At 36.8% G+C, this 14,806-nt stretch overlaps 1 protein-coding gene across 2 annotated transcripts in view; it reads right to left on the reverse strand.

The window, feature by feature from the left end:
- SCFD2 (sec1 family domain containing 2) overlaps nt 1-14,806 on the reverse strand; it is a 401,411-nt gene that overhangs the window by 283,929 nt on the left and 102,676 nt on the right. The window contains exon 5 of one of the 2 annotated variants that reach the window (XM_082630712.1): nt 8,469-8,744. The exons of the other annotated variant lie outside the window; for it this stretch is intronic. Coding sequence (XP_082486838.1) covers nt 8,634-8,744 — 111 coding nt within the window. The 3' untranslated portion in view covers nt 8,469-8,633. Of the gene's footprint in view, nt 1-8,468; nt 8,745-14,806 lie in introns of those variants that run through there. 2 annotated transcript variants of the gene reach the window in all.

Raw genomic sequence — 14,806 nt, forward strand, 5'->3', positions numbered from 1 at the left:
AAAACCATCTCCTTTTAAAAAACCCTATAAGCATAAATAACATCTAACTTGTCAGATTGCTAAACTGGGAAACGACTAAATTTCCTGAGAACTAAAGATAAGTCTAAGGTCAAATCGGTTCAGCCAAAAAAGGTTTTTAGGAACAATATATAATGACCAAAAAAGTCTATCTAAGAATGACGATGTAAGAAATGAGCAAAAATGGTCTGTGCAGAAAACTAAGACAAATACTGGTATTAAAAGGTATGTAATGAGCCAGGATTATCAACCACCTCCAGAGAGAGCATAACAGGATTTCGTAAGTGGTTAACCAGTTTTAAGATTTCAGACAGTCAAGGTTGCTGTGATTATGTTACAGAGAAGCAGACTTCCAGAGTACAAGTATATTCCGGTAACAGTAACGAAAAGGCAAAGATAATTTAAGAAAGTCCTTGAGGCATCTTGTCACTACATCCATCACTTAAATCTATGGGTCTCAGTAATTTGGAATTGAAAATTAATCACAGTGATCCACAGGTCATTGGTCAGGTTTATTTAGTCATCAAAAATGTTGGCCTAATTAACCAGATTATGAAAAATTGTCTTTTCTGGAAACTTTACCTTACCAACAAAGGGAACTTCTGAGACTAAACAAAACTAAGAGTAGTTACTTAATTTTTTAGATCCCTGCTTAAGGGGGAAAAGGAAAGTATAATGGAGTGCATGAGGGGATATTTTGTTCTCTCTCTTTTTTTAAAGTAGAAACTTGAGTGTTCTTTTGTTTTTAATCAAAGTTCTTTTTTTTTTTTTTTTTTTTTTTGCGTTACGCGGGCCTCTCACTGTTGTGGCCTCTCCTGTTGCGGAGCACAGGCTCCGGATGCGCAGGCTCAGCAGCCATGGCTCACGGGCCCAGCCGCTCCGCGGCATGTGGGATCTTCCCGGACCGGGGCACGAACCCGCATCCCCTGCATCAGCAGGCGGACTCTCAACCACTGCGCCACCAGGGAAGCCCTAATCAAAGTTCTTTTTAAAAAAATATTCTTATCAAAGTAAAACATGAATATGGTTCATAAGATTTGATTCTAATACTTAAAGGGGTCATAATGGACAGCAACAGCCTCCTGTTTACCCCTTCCCAAGCCCACTCCTACGTCTCAGAGAAAACCATTTTTGGTTGATTTTTGGTTTTGGTTTCTCTAGAGATCACCATCAAGTCACTAAATAATGTGCTATAGTTATACTACTTCTTTTATAAATCACCTTTTTCTTACATTACTATTGATTTTCTACTGTGAGAGACTAGAATTTAGCTCACCTGCATCCCTACCCCATTCCCAAAATATAACCACACACATATAGATATCACCCATTTCTATCACAACTCTGGTTTCTCTACTGATTACCTCCTTCATTTTATTTTATTTTTATTGAAGTATAGTTGATTTACAATGTTGTGTTCTTTCTGGTGTACAGCAAAGTGATTCAGTTATACATATATAATAGTTTGCATCTGCTAATCCCAAACTCCCAATCCATCCCTCCCCCATCCCCCTCCCCCTTGACAACCACAGTCTGTTCTCTGTCTGTAAGTCTGTTTCTGTTTCGTAGATAAGTTCATTTGTGTCATATTTTAGATTCTGCATATAAGTGACATCATATGGTGCTTGTCTTTCTCCTTCTGACTTACTTCAATTAGTATGATAATCTCTAGGTCCATCCATGTTGCTGCAAATGGCATTGTTTTGTTCTTTTTTATAGCTGAGTAATATTCCATTGTATATATGTACCACATCTTTTTTATCCATTCATCTGTCAATGGACATTTAGGTTGCTTCCATGTCTTGACTATTGTAAACAGTGCTGCAATGAACATTAGGGTGCATGTATCTTTTCGAATTATACTTTTCTCCGGATATATGCCCAGGAGTGGGATTGCTGGGTCACATGGGTCACATGGCGACTCTATTTTTAGTTTTTTTAGAAACCTCCATACTGTTTTACATAATGGCTGCACCAATTTTTTTACAAATCACTTTTTTCTTATGTTATTATTGACTTCCTACTGTGAGAGACTAGAATTTAGCTCACTTGCATCCCTACCCCATTCCCCAACATATAACCACACACATATAGATATCATCCATTTCTATCACAACTCTGGATTCTCTACTGACTACCTCCTTCATTTTAAATACCATAAATACAATAGTTATACCTTTGTTTCTTCTTCCATCCACTCTAGACCATACATTTCATCTCACAGGTCTACATGCTAACAAGAGTAGGGTTTTCTTCTTTTCCTTCTCATCCTCCTCTCACCACTACTATCACTCTGTTACCTTCTAACCTTTGGGATTTCCTTTTTTTGGGGGGGGCGGCGGGTTGTCCAATTATGTAAAGAAGAAATTCACTATTATCTATCACAACCTCTTTAGAGACTAAAATCATATGTTATTGCTGGTGATGTATTTGTGCCTTACTTTTGAAGACTGACTGCTATTCATTATGAAAATCCATTTTAATAGCATATACATTCTGTTCTTCATGTTACAGGTGAATATAAATCAAATTTCTCAAAGAACAATGATTAATAATTCTACTGCCTTCAAGATTAGGTCAACTTATCTTTGAAACTAGAGGTCTTCCTCTAGTAAAATTCTAACTCTCACTGGTAGATATTACGGATTTAGGATAACTTAATTGTTTGGAAGGACAGATCACAGACTAGCTGCAGATTAACAAGCATCATCCTTTACCTTAGTCCTCTACATGTACAGAGTAACAGAGAATTCTTTTCATCACTACCTGACAACCTCTGGCACAGTCATTCTATAGCCCTCCTGCCTCCATCCCAGCTCACAACACAAAACAGTTCATTATCACACTCAGGGCCACTCATCTGAGTATCATGGCTGTAGGGACAGATAGAGCTGCCGATAAAAAGTCTGGGCAGTGTTTGGCATTAACAGGATTACAAGTTAGTGATGTGATATGGAAACCCCACACGTCTGCCGAAACAGGAAAAATCAACGTGTATAATGTAGTGGTTAAGCAAGCTAGAAGCACAGCTCTGGAGTCAGAATTTCTGGTTGCAGTGACCAGCTCTGACCACTACCAATGATGTGACCTAAGCCTCTGTACCCTGGGTTCCTCACTTAAGAAACTGAGTTGTTGCAAAGAGGAAAAACAATGATATATGTAAAGCATTTAGCATGGTACATAGCATATAATCAGAGCTTAACAAATGAGACTCACAAAAATGATTACTATTATCACTATTATTATGTTATTGGCCAGAGAGCCTTGATTGTACCTTTTTCTTTTTTTTTTTTTTTTTACACTGAATCTAATTACATCTCCCACTTCTGCACACCTGGAAGTCAAATGACTGTCCTTCCCTTTCAGAAATCTGCCTTTACTTCCAATGGCAGTCACAGCCTACAGGCCTGGTGGGCAAATAGCCAAGCTGGCCCTTCTGGGCTGAGCTCCTGAGATGTTAACCCCACACTCCTGCAGGTTCTGGTTTCATGTTATGTCCTTCAAATGCTTTCACCATGTCACTTCTTACAGTCAGCCCTGATTTTTAAGGTTTTTAGATTTTTAGGTTTATGGTTTCACATTTTAGGTTTAAGCTTTTAAGATTTTTAAGGTTTAAGAATAACCTTACATTTGGAATCAGCTAACAATGCTAAAACCAGATTGCTATCTTTCAGATAGAGTGAAGAAATCCAAAGAAAAACTGATACAGTACTACCTGGATTGTGGCTGAAGTCCACCAAATAGTAGCTACTGCTAACAAGCCTAAAGAAAAAAAGATAATTTTGTCTTAGGGCCCTATTAGACATGTTTGGGGCAGAGGAAAGTACATTTCTATGGAAATTTTCAAGATATTAAAAATAAGATAAAAACAAATGAGAAGAAAACAGAAATTTAGCTCATGGACTTAAAATCACCATATGTGAAAAGTGAAATAAATAGCCACTCTAATCTCAACTGGTAATCTTTCCTTGCAGCCTTTCTCGTTTTATTGGATCAAATATTTCAAGCCTCATCTGTGTTCTATTACAACCCTAAAGACAACATGAAATCTAGGATAGTGTTTATATATAAAAATCATTTTAAATTAGGAGGTGATATAAACTGACATCCAGATTCCCCTTTCCCCAAGTCTTTATATAATTATATTGTCTTTTTTTTTTTTTTTTTAATCCTGAAATGACAATTTTCTCCTTTGGCACAGAGCTTTTTGGCTCCACTTTTGATGCCAACATAGTCTCATCAAGAAAATAAATTAAAAGTAGGTGGTCTGGTTAGTCTTCACAATGCTACATTTTAATCAGGCGAAGCAGTGAAAAAGATGATTGTCGAACTGCTGGCATATCTTCAAACAACAGTGCAAGCTGTCCATTTTACTCACAATGAAAAAGCTCTTCAAGAGATTTCGATAAAGGTTTCCCTCCTACTTGCAGTCCATATTTGTAATGTTTATATAAGTGGGGGATATAAATCTTCCTCCAATGAACCCCATGGTTTTTAAAGCAGACTTCACGTTATAAACTGCCTGTTTCCGTTTTGCCTGCCTAAGCAAGCCAGGCGAAGCCCGTTGGCGAGAGACTGGAACTAATTTAATGTGCTCCAGGTTTAAGCCCCCAGCCTCTGCGCCTTTACAGAGAGATTTTACACAGTGGATTACTGCTGACTTTAACAATGATTCATATGATAAGTGGCTTTTGATTTGTTTTTTAATGTCAGAAAATGTGCATTGGCAAAAGAAATGTCATCAGAATCACTTTTTTAAAGCAGTACCCATAAAAAAGAAAAATTTTTCAACTTTTAGAAAAACAAAACAAAAAAGGCAGCCTAAATCGTATTCATGCCAAAGGCTTGTTCACGTGAATTTGTAGCTTTACTCAATGTAAAAGAATACAAAGTTGTTTACAGACAGTCAGATTTAAGACTGGATAAACTCCAAGATATGATTGGTTGAGTTGATATACTTTACCCCAAGACTCATTCCTGTTATTAAAAATACCAAAGCCACACTGAAGATAGACAAAAGTATCATTCTTTATCCAGCCTCAAAGATACCCTGTGTGCTTTTTTCAAAGATGCAAAATTCCTTGAAACCAACACTAATTAAAACAAAAACACATTCACAAAACCCCTAGTAAGATCCATCATCTCAAAGTATGTCAGGGGAGGAAAGTTTCCTCTGTTTACCTCAAAGGAACAGAGCAGCAAAGACATTAATTCGAAAGAAAACAAACTGAGAAACAAAAGTATATATTGTACTATTATTCTAGATTTCTGCATTTAAGGGGCCTGAACCATTCATCAGAATATGCTTTTAAAATGCCAAATGTAATAAGATCTACTTGCCCCAGTCATCAGTTAGTTTCTCCTATTTTTTTCTTGATGTTCCTTTGAAAGGGCCCAGTAAAGTCTTACAGTAGGGGGCAGTATTGTAACATCACGCATATACTTGCAACGCTTGGCCTGACCAAGGGAGGAAAAAGAACCATTATTCTTCATTAAGATTTAACCATGTTGCCATAATTATCCTAATTTATTACAAAATTTTAGATTTTTTTTCTCCTGACGTCCAACTTGCTTTTTCACCACCTACCTACAATATTAGGATGTCTTAAATAATACAAAAGAGCAAATGCTTTTTACAAAAAAACCCACCCAAGTATCTGAGACATGCTGATTGTTACTTAGCAGTGGAAGGAGAACTATTTATTAAATGTTATATTTCAAAAGCATGAAGACTTCTCCAATTGCAAATATCCAGATGTTCTTTATTGTAAATATATTATCACATTGGGAGATGGTAAAAAAAATAGAATGAATATTTCATCTTCGTCTAAAATGAAATGCAGAGCTGGCTTATAAACACAAGTCAATGTGACCCATGCTAATTGATGTTAATTTCAAAAAATATGGGGTAGGAAAATATTTACAAGTACAAGAACATATTTGTATTTTCCAGAAATAAACTTTTTCTTTGCATTTTCCTAGGATAGCTCTTGGCTGGCCTGCTAGGAAATATGGAAACTGAAACTGTTTGTACTGAATGCTTGGCTTCCAATGACTTACTATGCTTTGGGAGTTTGTAGAGGAAAAAAGCAAATTCTTTGCCAGGTCCCAAGAATAAAACCTATAGATACATAATGAAAATTTTTTATCATACATAATGATAATCCATATGGCTTTCTGCATATTTGAGTGACTGGAACTTTTATTTAATATGCAAAAGTCTTAAGGTCACTAAGCAAAATAATAACTAATTATTTGACCTTAAAAGAATCAAGCCTTATACAGTCTTAACAAGTGTTTATGCTTATCTTTGTCTTTAATTTCAACTCAAAGGTTTGTTTGCTTGCTTGTTTTAAGAGAGTGAGGTATTATAGAGTCAAACAAGGATTTTTTCCCCCAATCTAATAATTCTACTGAAAAATTCAATGTTAAAACTATTCCTTTGTAGATATATAAGCTAATATTTTTAAAGGTACAAAAAGAGATCCTAAAAAAATTGTTGAGACATCAAGAGAAGCCAGCAAGAATTCATGCAATTATGTTTAAATGCTATGAAATTTAAATTTCAGTGCTTCAAGTTATGTTATAGTTTATTCCTTACTCTTTTCTCTACTTCTCCACTTCTGTTTAAGTTGTTTTGGAGTTAGAGCTTTTCTGATTGTGTGTGTGTGTGTGTATGTGTGTGTGTTGTGTGTTTGTACATTATCCTACAAGACTCTACTGTGTATGCTTCTTGGAGAATGTGGTCTGCCCCTATGCCTTTCATCAAGGTCTTCTCAATTGTGATAGTTTCCTTTTTCAAGGCTTAACAGAAAAACTGGGTCTCTAATTACCACCAAACTTCCTTCAAATTGAGCTAAACAATGTACATTTCTGTTGCCAGCTGGGACATAATTCTTCATAATTATTGTACAAAAGAGCCTGTGACAGTTGCAACAAGGTAATTGGCTAATGGAAGAGCACCAGGTTTGCATTTCCCTGAAACATCTGTTTGAAACTCTGGGTCATTTAAAGAGTATGTAAAATTGTCTCATCTTCTAATTAGTTTCTCACCAGCCAAAATATCATTGCCAAAGTTGTTTTAAGTAGGATACAGGGGCAAGGTTCTTCTGTTCTGTAGCAAAGCTGATATAACCACTCAGTTCTCCAAAGGCAAGAACCATTTCCTCTCCAAATGTTGGCATTTGTGACAGAGAAGGTGGTGGCATTTTCTTTCTAACAATAACATATTTTCCATATTATTTAAGACATTTCTCTCTTACCTAGTCAAAAAGCACCCAGACAAACCACAGAAATGTTTACTTACTTTCTTGCTTTCTTCCTTCTTTACAAACCTGATGAATGATTGAGGAGCTGACCCACAAACAAACAGGGTATGGGCTTTGGGTTGTAGTATAACAAAAAACATTTTTGGTTTAAAAACTGTGAATCACTATGTTGTACATAGTGAAACTTGTATAACATTATACATCAACTACACCTCAATAAAAATAAATAAAGCAATACTTAATAGCCTCAAAAATAAATAAAAGTATATATATGTATAGTCTTTGTATTATATATGTGTGTGTATGTATATATATCATCTTTGTCTCAGGTTCCTGGCACAGAGGTCCTAAAACCCTGAGTGACAAGAGTGTCTTTTGTTATTCACAACAAGCCCCTTTGATTATCACACCTGAGCTTATACTAATGCAGTGACTTGGGGTAGGGCCCCTAGAGAGCTTCAGGATGGAGCTGGTTACTAGAAAGACCAAGTGATTACTGGTTAGAACTTTCTGCCCTACCCACATTCCCATAGGGAGGGGGCTAGAGATTGAGCTCCCTAAAAACTCTTGAACAAAGATATCTGATGGGCTTCTGGATTGGTAAACATGTTAATTAACTTGCTGGGAGGGTGGTGCAATGAAGAAGGTATGGAAGCTCCATATCCCCTTCACCCCTCATACTTTGCCCTATTCATCTCTTCCACTTGGCTGTTCCTGAGTTGTATCCTTTGTAATAAACTGGTAAATGCAAAAAAGTTAGTGTTTTCCTGAGTTCTATAAGCCATTCTAGCAAATTGTTGAAATTCGGATGGTTTATATGCTTTATAGCTTTTATACCATTTATAGCCAGTCAGTCAGAAATATGAGTGGCCTGGAACTTAGAACTGGAACCTGAGGTAGGGGCAGTCTTGTGGGACTGGGCCCCTTTAACCTGGGGGATCTGATGCTAACGCCAGGTAGATAGTACCAAAATTGAATTGAGTTATTGTACACCCAGTTGGTGTGTGGAGAACTGGAGAATCAGTTGGTATGAGAAAATATCCTCAGTTACATTTCCAGAGTACAGATGGGTTGAAATCAGGCTGTCTCCCATTTGACCAATGAGTTTCCAAGTGTATTATCAGCTTAGGCTGCCATATAAAATACCATAGACTGGATTGCTTAAGCAAGGCTATAAGTCAAAAAGATCAGAGTGCCAGCATGGTTGGGTTTTGGTGAGGCCTCACTTTCTGAATTGTAGACACGGCCTTTTCTGTCCTCATATGGCAGATAGAAGGACAGCAAGCTCTCTGGTGTCTCTTCTTGTAAGGGCACTAATTCCATCCTGACGGTCCCACCCTCATGATCTCATCTAAACATAATTACCTTCCAAAGGCTGCATCTCCAAACACCATCACATTGGGCGTTAAGGGGCTTCAACATATGAATTTTGAGGGGGACACAATTCAGTCCATTGCACTAAGACTGTTGGCCAAAATCAGAAATAAAGCTTGTAGTCATATAATATTTCTGTCTATGAGTAGGTGCCTATTCTGCACTTGAACTCTTTAAACTAGGATATACAAAACTAGAGTCAACCCTAGAGTCATTATAATAGAGGCTCACCTCAATTCCTACCTAGCAACTACTCCTGATCCTCTTTCCACCCCTCTACCTGCAAACTCACCCTCAACAAAACCTCACTGAGGATGTAAGTAGTATTACAAATGTGAATCTCTGAAAACTTTGAACTGTTATTTAAAGTGGATTGCAAATGAAAAAATTACTACAGTGTCCTGGTATAATCAGATTTGAAAGCAAATACAAGCACTGTCTCTGTGAATAATAACAGAGTTTTTTCTCTGCTTAAGGTGAAAGCAAAAAGTCTGTTTCTGGAAAAAAGATTGGGGTCTCCAGTTTGGAAAACCAGGAGCTGGGATAAGCACTCTTCTACTAACTGGAAGAAGTTTCGTTCCATGAAGTACGGAGTCTCTGGATGCAGCAAAATGTGTTCACATCAAATCCTGACTACATATTTACTGTTGAAGGATAAATGTAGATAAAAGTATATTCTGGGGGCATACATTTAATCTATATTAGGGCATGTGTAGCTTCTAATAGACTGAATCTCAAAACACACACACACTCTTTCTCTCTCTCTCACACACACTCTCTCTCAATGAATTCGCCTCAGTTATTCATCTCTGAACATATTTAAATTTTCTCTGATAATTCATCAGAGATATATAAATCTATTCTTAAAATCCAAAATTTTAAATTTTAGTAAAGTACGAGTATTTGCTAGAAAATATAGCTGATATCATCATTTATAAATAACAGGAACACAGATCTTAAAAAGAGAAAAGTATGGTCAAACATTCCCTTTAGTTTGACTCTAGTGAGATCAGGGAGTGTAACTGAAGATCTGTAAGTAAGATTTTCAACTTTAGAAAGATCAAAGGAATTCAGGGTTAAGATGGCAGATTAAACATATATCTAAATATGCTACCTCCCAAAGCCCTAAAATTACCCAAGAAAGATAACAGAAAAAAAAAGTTGTTTTTTTTTTAATACAAAACCCCACATATACAAAGAAAACTAGAGATGAAATAACAGCAACAAAATTTTGGAAGCTTGAAAGTCAATGCATAAGTGTTAAAGGATTTAGGAGAACCAAGAAAGCCAGGCCCTCACTGGTGGAAAAGCTAAGAAGCAAAGCTAATTACACTGCAGAATCCACAAAAGGCTCAGCAAATGGCAGCAAGAGGTTCTTCAGAAGTTGGGAGGGAACTGGGATACATTAATAATAGGTGGGATGAAACTGTTTGAGTCCCTTCCAACACTCCACATCACTTGGCAACCACCTCTCCCTTACCCTGGTAGCAGACAGGAGGGTTATTCTCTGGAGAGAGTAAAACAGAGGGTTTTGGTCTAGGGATTGGCTGGCAAAGACATGGGAATTAATTGATTGTACACCAAAAGGTGGATGCTGACACTATCCACCTGCTATGATCTGAATGTTTGTGTTCCCCATAATTCATATGTTGAAATCCTAACCTCCAAAGATAATGGTATTAGGAGGTGGGACCTTTGGGAGGTGTTTAAGTCATGAGGGTGCAGCCCTCATGAATGGGATTAGTGCTCCAGAGAGATCCCTAGTCCCTTCCACCACATGAAGACATAGCAAGAAGATGCTGGTTATAAACCAAGAACACAGCCTTCACCAAAAGGTAACCATGCTGGCACCCTGATCTTAGACTTTCTCAGCCTCCAAAACTGTGAAAAATAAATTTCTGTTGTTTATGAGCTATCCAGTCTGTGGCATTTTGTTATAGCAGCCTGAATGGACCAAGACACCACCCTTTCTTCTATGTGGCTCTCAGAAGATATATCTAGACCTTTTCCACTCCATGCAGGCAATTGGAAGGGTACCTTTTGGGGGAATACTTCTAACACAAGAGAAAAGACCTAATACTGATTCTGATGGTTTATCAACAAACAACTCACTTGATCACCTATAGTAAACCTCAAATTTGCAAGCCTACCATAGGTTCAGCAAGTCCAATAAGCTGTTTAGACATCTATTCTTAATCTTTACTACTAGGGATTATCCAACATCCGAGGAAAGCTTTTAACATAGAAGATGGAGGAAAACACAAATTAGGAGAAAAAAAGGCAATGTGGAAAAGGCATGCAGAGAGAAGATATTGTATCCATAAAACAAGAACAAAATGATATTTTAAAAAAATTATAATATATAGAGTACACACATCCACACATACAAACACACTCACACAGAACTCTTGAGAATGGAGGTTTAAAACAAAAAACAAACAAACAAAAACTTGAAACTCTGACTCTGATGTGATTAATCTTATGGATAATTACAGGACCAAAAAAAAGAGGCTATTGAAACATGTACAGAAAGTTAGTAATTGGTACAAATCAAACAACAAGTTAAAAACAGTTATTTATTAACAGTTTCAGGGAGGTTAAAGCAACTTGTCCAGAATCACATAGCTAGAAAGTGGTGAAAAGTACATGAATGCAGGTTCTAGGATTCTAAGACTTGCTCTTTCCACATCTTTTGCCTTTAACTACCTTTAATTCATTGGTTCTTAATCTGTTCTCTTTGCAATCCTTTCAGTTTTTGAAACTAGCTGAAAATATCCAGAAAACTTCTAATAGATAAAATAAAGGACATAAATGTTTGGAAGTTCCAAAAAGGCAGGAACCAATGTTAACCCATGTGTGTCTAGTGCCTAGCCCTGAACCTGGCAAAACTTGGAACTTAATAATACATTTTTTGCTAAAAAAGAAAATAAAAATGTATGAAGGGAGGTGGGAAGGATTAAAAAAAAGTGTTCATATTTTACATTTTTCAAATTGCTGTGTTGACAAAACTAATAATCCTTAATTTCCAAAAAGGCTAAACTTAAATAATGTAAGTACCTGGGTCATGGACCAACAAAAATGTGGCTGAGTAGTTTGAAAAGTCAGTAATAGAAAGCGGTAAGTAGTTATATCAGGAAATAATCACTTTTTACATCTATTATGTTCTAAAATTAACACTTGACATTGGAAACAATAAGCTAGTTTATCCGTGAAGTAACAGCTGGGTACTGTGGATATTATCAGCAATGGCTCTACAAATGTTTATTGAATAATTCATTATATGTCATATACTTTCCTGCAAGTTATTTTTCTTAATAATCAGAACAATCTGTGACATTGCTATTATAATTGCCCCCATTTTATAGAAAAGGAAAGCATGGCACCGAGAAGTTAGGTCACCTGTGCAAGGTCCCCAAACCTGGATTTGTGGCAGAGCCAGTGTGCAAACACAGGCTTCTGACTCCCAGCCACGTGTTCCATGCTGCACCATGGCTAGCAGGGCAAGGGCAGCGGCCTCTCCTCCCAATCAAAGTCATAGCTACTTGACAGAATTCCAAAGAAATAGAAGGGTACACATTTTCAGAATGAAGCACAGGAAGAACTGGAAAAGTCTTATAAATTAAATATCAGAGAGATATAAATCTATTCTTAAAATCAAAAGTTTTAAATTTTAGTAAAGTATGAGTATACTTTATATACATATATACGTACATATATATTATATGCATATAAAAGTGTATCTTGAGTTAAATGATGAATTGAGTGGGTAATGTTTCTGTGATTTTTGGCAAAAAAAAAAAAAAAAAAAGATTTCAATGGAATAGACTAACCAAAGAAGCTTGGCCCTTTGAGAGACTGCCTGCCTTAGGCAACTAAAGGGCTCTTAAAAAGAGGTTCCTAGAATGTGTTCTATGGAGGCAATTCAAATTGGCCATGGTAATGGATCCAGTATTTGAATTCCTAACAAACCCTAATTTGAATTCACTGCTCCTGTGCACAGATTTAGGGTGGTTAGTGTGACCAAACCTCTCAGTTTGCCGGGATCTGAGGGATATCTCCAGACTTAGTACGCTCAGTGTTAAACCAGTGCTAATAGTGGAGTGGGAAATAATTTATAATGAATGTAATTTCATTACATAGCCTCTGCTTCATTCATTCACAGATGTATGCTCTCACTATGGACTCAACTAATAAGCTTTCAGGGATTATCTATGCTTGTTGGGCACTGTGTTAAGACTAGGAACAAGATGACAAGACACAGTCTCTGTCCTCAAGAAACTACACTACAGAGAAGTGACAGATCAGTGTTTGTAGAGCCCTTAGCCTGTTTGGCAAGTGACTTTAAGATCTTACACCACATTCTAAAATTACAAAACTGGAAACAGTAGATGATGCATTTTGAGTGTAGTTTATGCAAACAGGAGGATGGGGAACTCCAATCAGGAAATCCTTACTCAAAGAAAAGACCTGGCACTATATGAAAAAATTGGTAAATGAATGGATATACTTTATATAAGTTTTTAAATGCTGATGTGTGGATGCAACTTTTTTATGTTACGCTCTTTTGAACCGCTTTTTAAATTAAAGAGTCATCTTCTAGCCCTGATCACCATGGATAAGACTTCAACTATAGTTTTAACTTCAGAAAGTGGGTTCACTCATTCTCAGTTCACTTTTTTGTTATTTTCATAATATCTTGAGGTGAACCCCTCCATGACAGACATCTGTACTGCGCAGACACTATTTGACTCTAATGCTTAAGATTCTGGTCTCCAAACTGTGGGTAGCTAGGGGAGCAGGTGGGTGGGAGTGGGGAGAGGAACAGGCTGAAGTGTTGATACTAAGAGGCTGCATGGGGAATTGACACAAGAGTGTGACTGGAAAGATTTGTTTAGGCCAATAGTTCTCAAACTGTGGTTAGGGGACCCTGAGGAACCTTTTCAGGGGGTCCACAAGGTCAAAATTATTTTCATAATAATACTAAGACATTATTTGCCTTTTTTCCACTCTCATTCTCTCAGGAGCATACAGTGAAGTTTTCCAGAAGCTATGTAACATGTGATATGACAACAGATTGAATGCAGAAGCAGATAGGAGAACCCAGCTGTCTTCTACTAAGCCAGACATTTTAAAGAGATGTGCAAAATGTAAAACACTACCACTCTTCTCACTAAATGTTTATTTTGAAAAACAGTTATTTTTCATGAAAAAATGTATTATTTATATTAACATGCAATGTATTTATTACTGTTTTTAATGAATCATTTTTAAAAAATTTCTAAGATGGTTGATAATCGATAGATATAACCCATATAAACAAAAGCTCTTTGGGGTCCATAATAATGTTCAAAAATGTAAAGGAGTCCTATGACCAAAACGTTTGAGATCCACTGGTTTAAACTATAAACTGAAAGGTCAATAATGTCAAGTAAGGAGTTTGAATTTTAGGCTTAACGAGGCTAATTTCTACTTTCTATGTTACTACCTCACCTTCACTTTTCCTTCCCTTCTTCAGTTGTCTTATAATATCGGATGGGTGGTATATGCCCAAGCTAAACTTCCTCTAGCTGAATTTTAAATTACACAGGCAAGGCACCTCTGTTCCTTCTGCTGGGAAAAAAAAAATTCCAGCACTTAGTAGAATTCACTGTTGGGAAAACATTCTCCTGCCCTCAAAACCAAATGCTCCTTTCCCTCCCCGAAATTGGTAAAGTTAACCATGTATCATAGCTTTAAAAGGACCAGGACTTGAAAGAGTCAAAAGAATACAAAATGTGAGAAGTATGTTTAGCTTGGTATTTTCAGTGCACCCAACTTGACACAACCATGATGAAAGCAATTAGCTTGTCAGTAAGAATTTGCCCATTTCACTTCCCAAACCAACAACACAGCCCAGGACAGGCTGGAGAGAGCATCCAAATGAAAAGAAAGCAAAAGCTGTTTGCACATGAACAGAGAACAGCACAGTGAAGTATTAAGAAGATAGTGAGTGTGTGTGTGTGTGTGTGTGTGTGTGTGTTGGGATGGAGGGGAAAGAGATAAGGAATTATGGACAAATGACTAATATTCATTAAGATACAAAGAAAACAGTTCATAATAGACATGGAGTTTTAGAGGAGATATTTTTATACAATTGCTATGTGGGA

The sequence above is a fragment of the Mesoplodon mirus genome, assembly GCF_964341445.2.
Source record: "Mesoplodon mirus genome assembly, chromosome: 2".
NCBI classification, from domain to species: Eukaryota; Metazoa; Chordata; class Mammalia; order Artiodactyla; family Ziphiidae; genus Mesoplodon; species Mesoplodon mirus.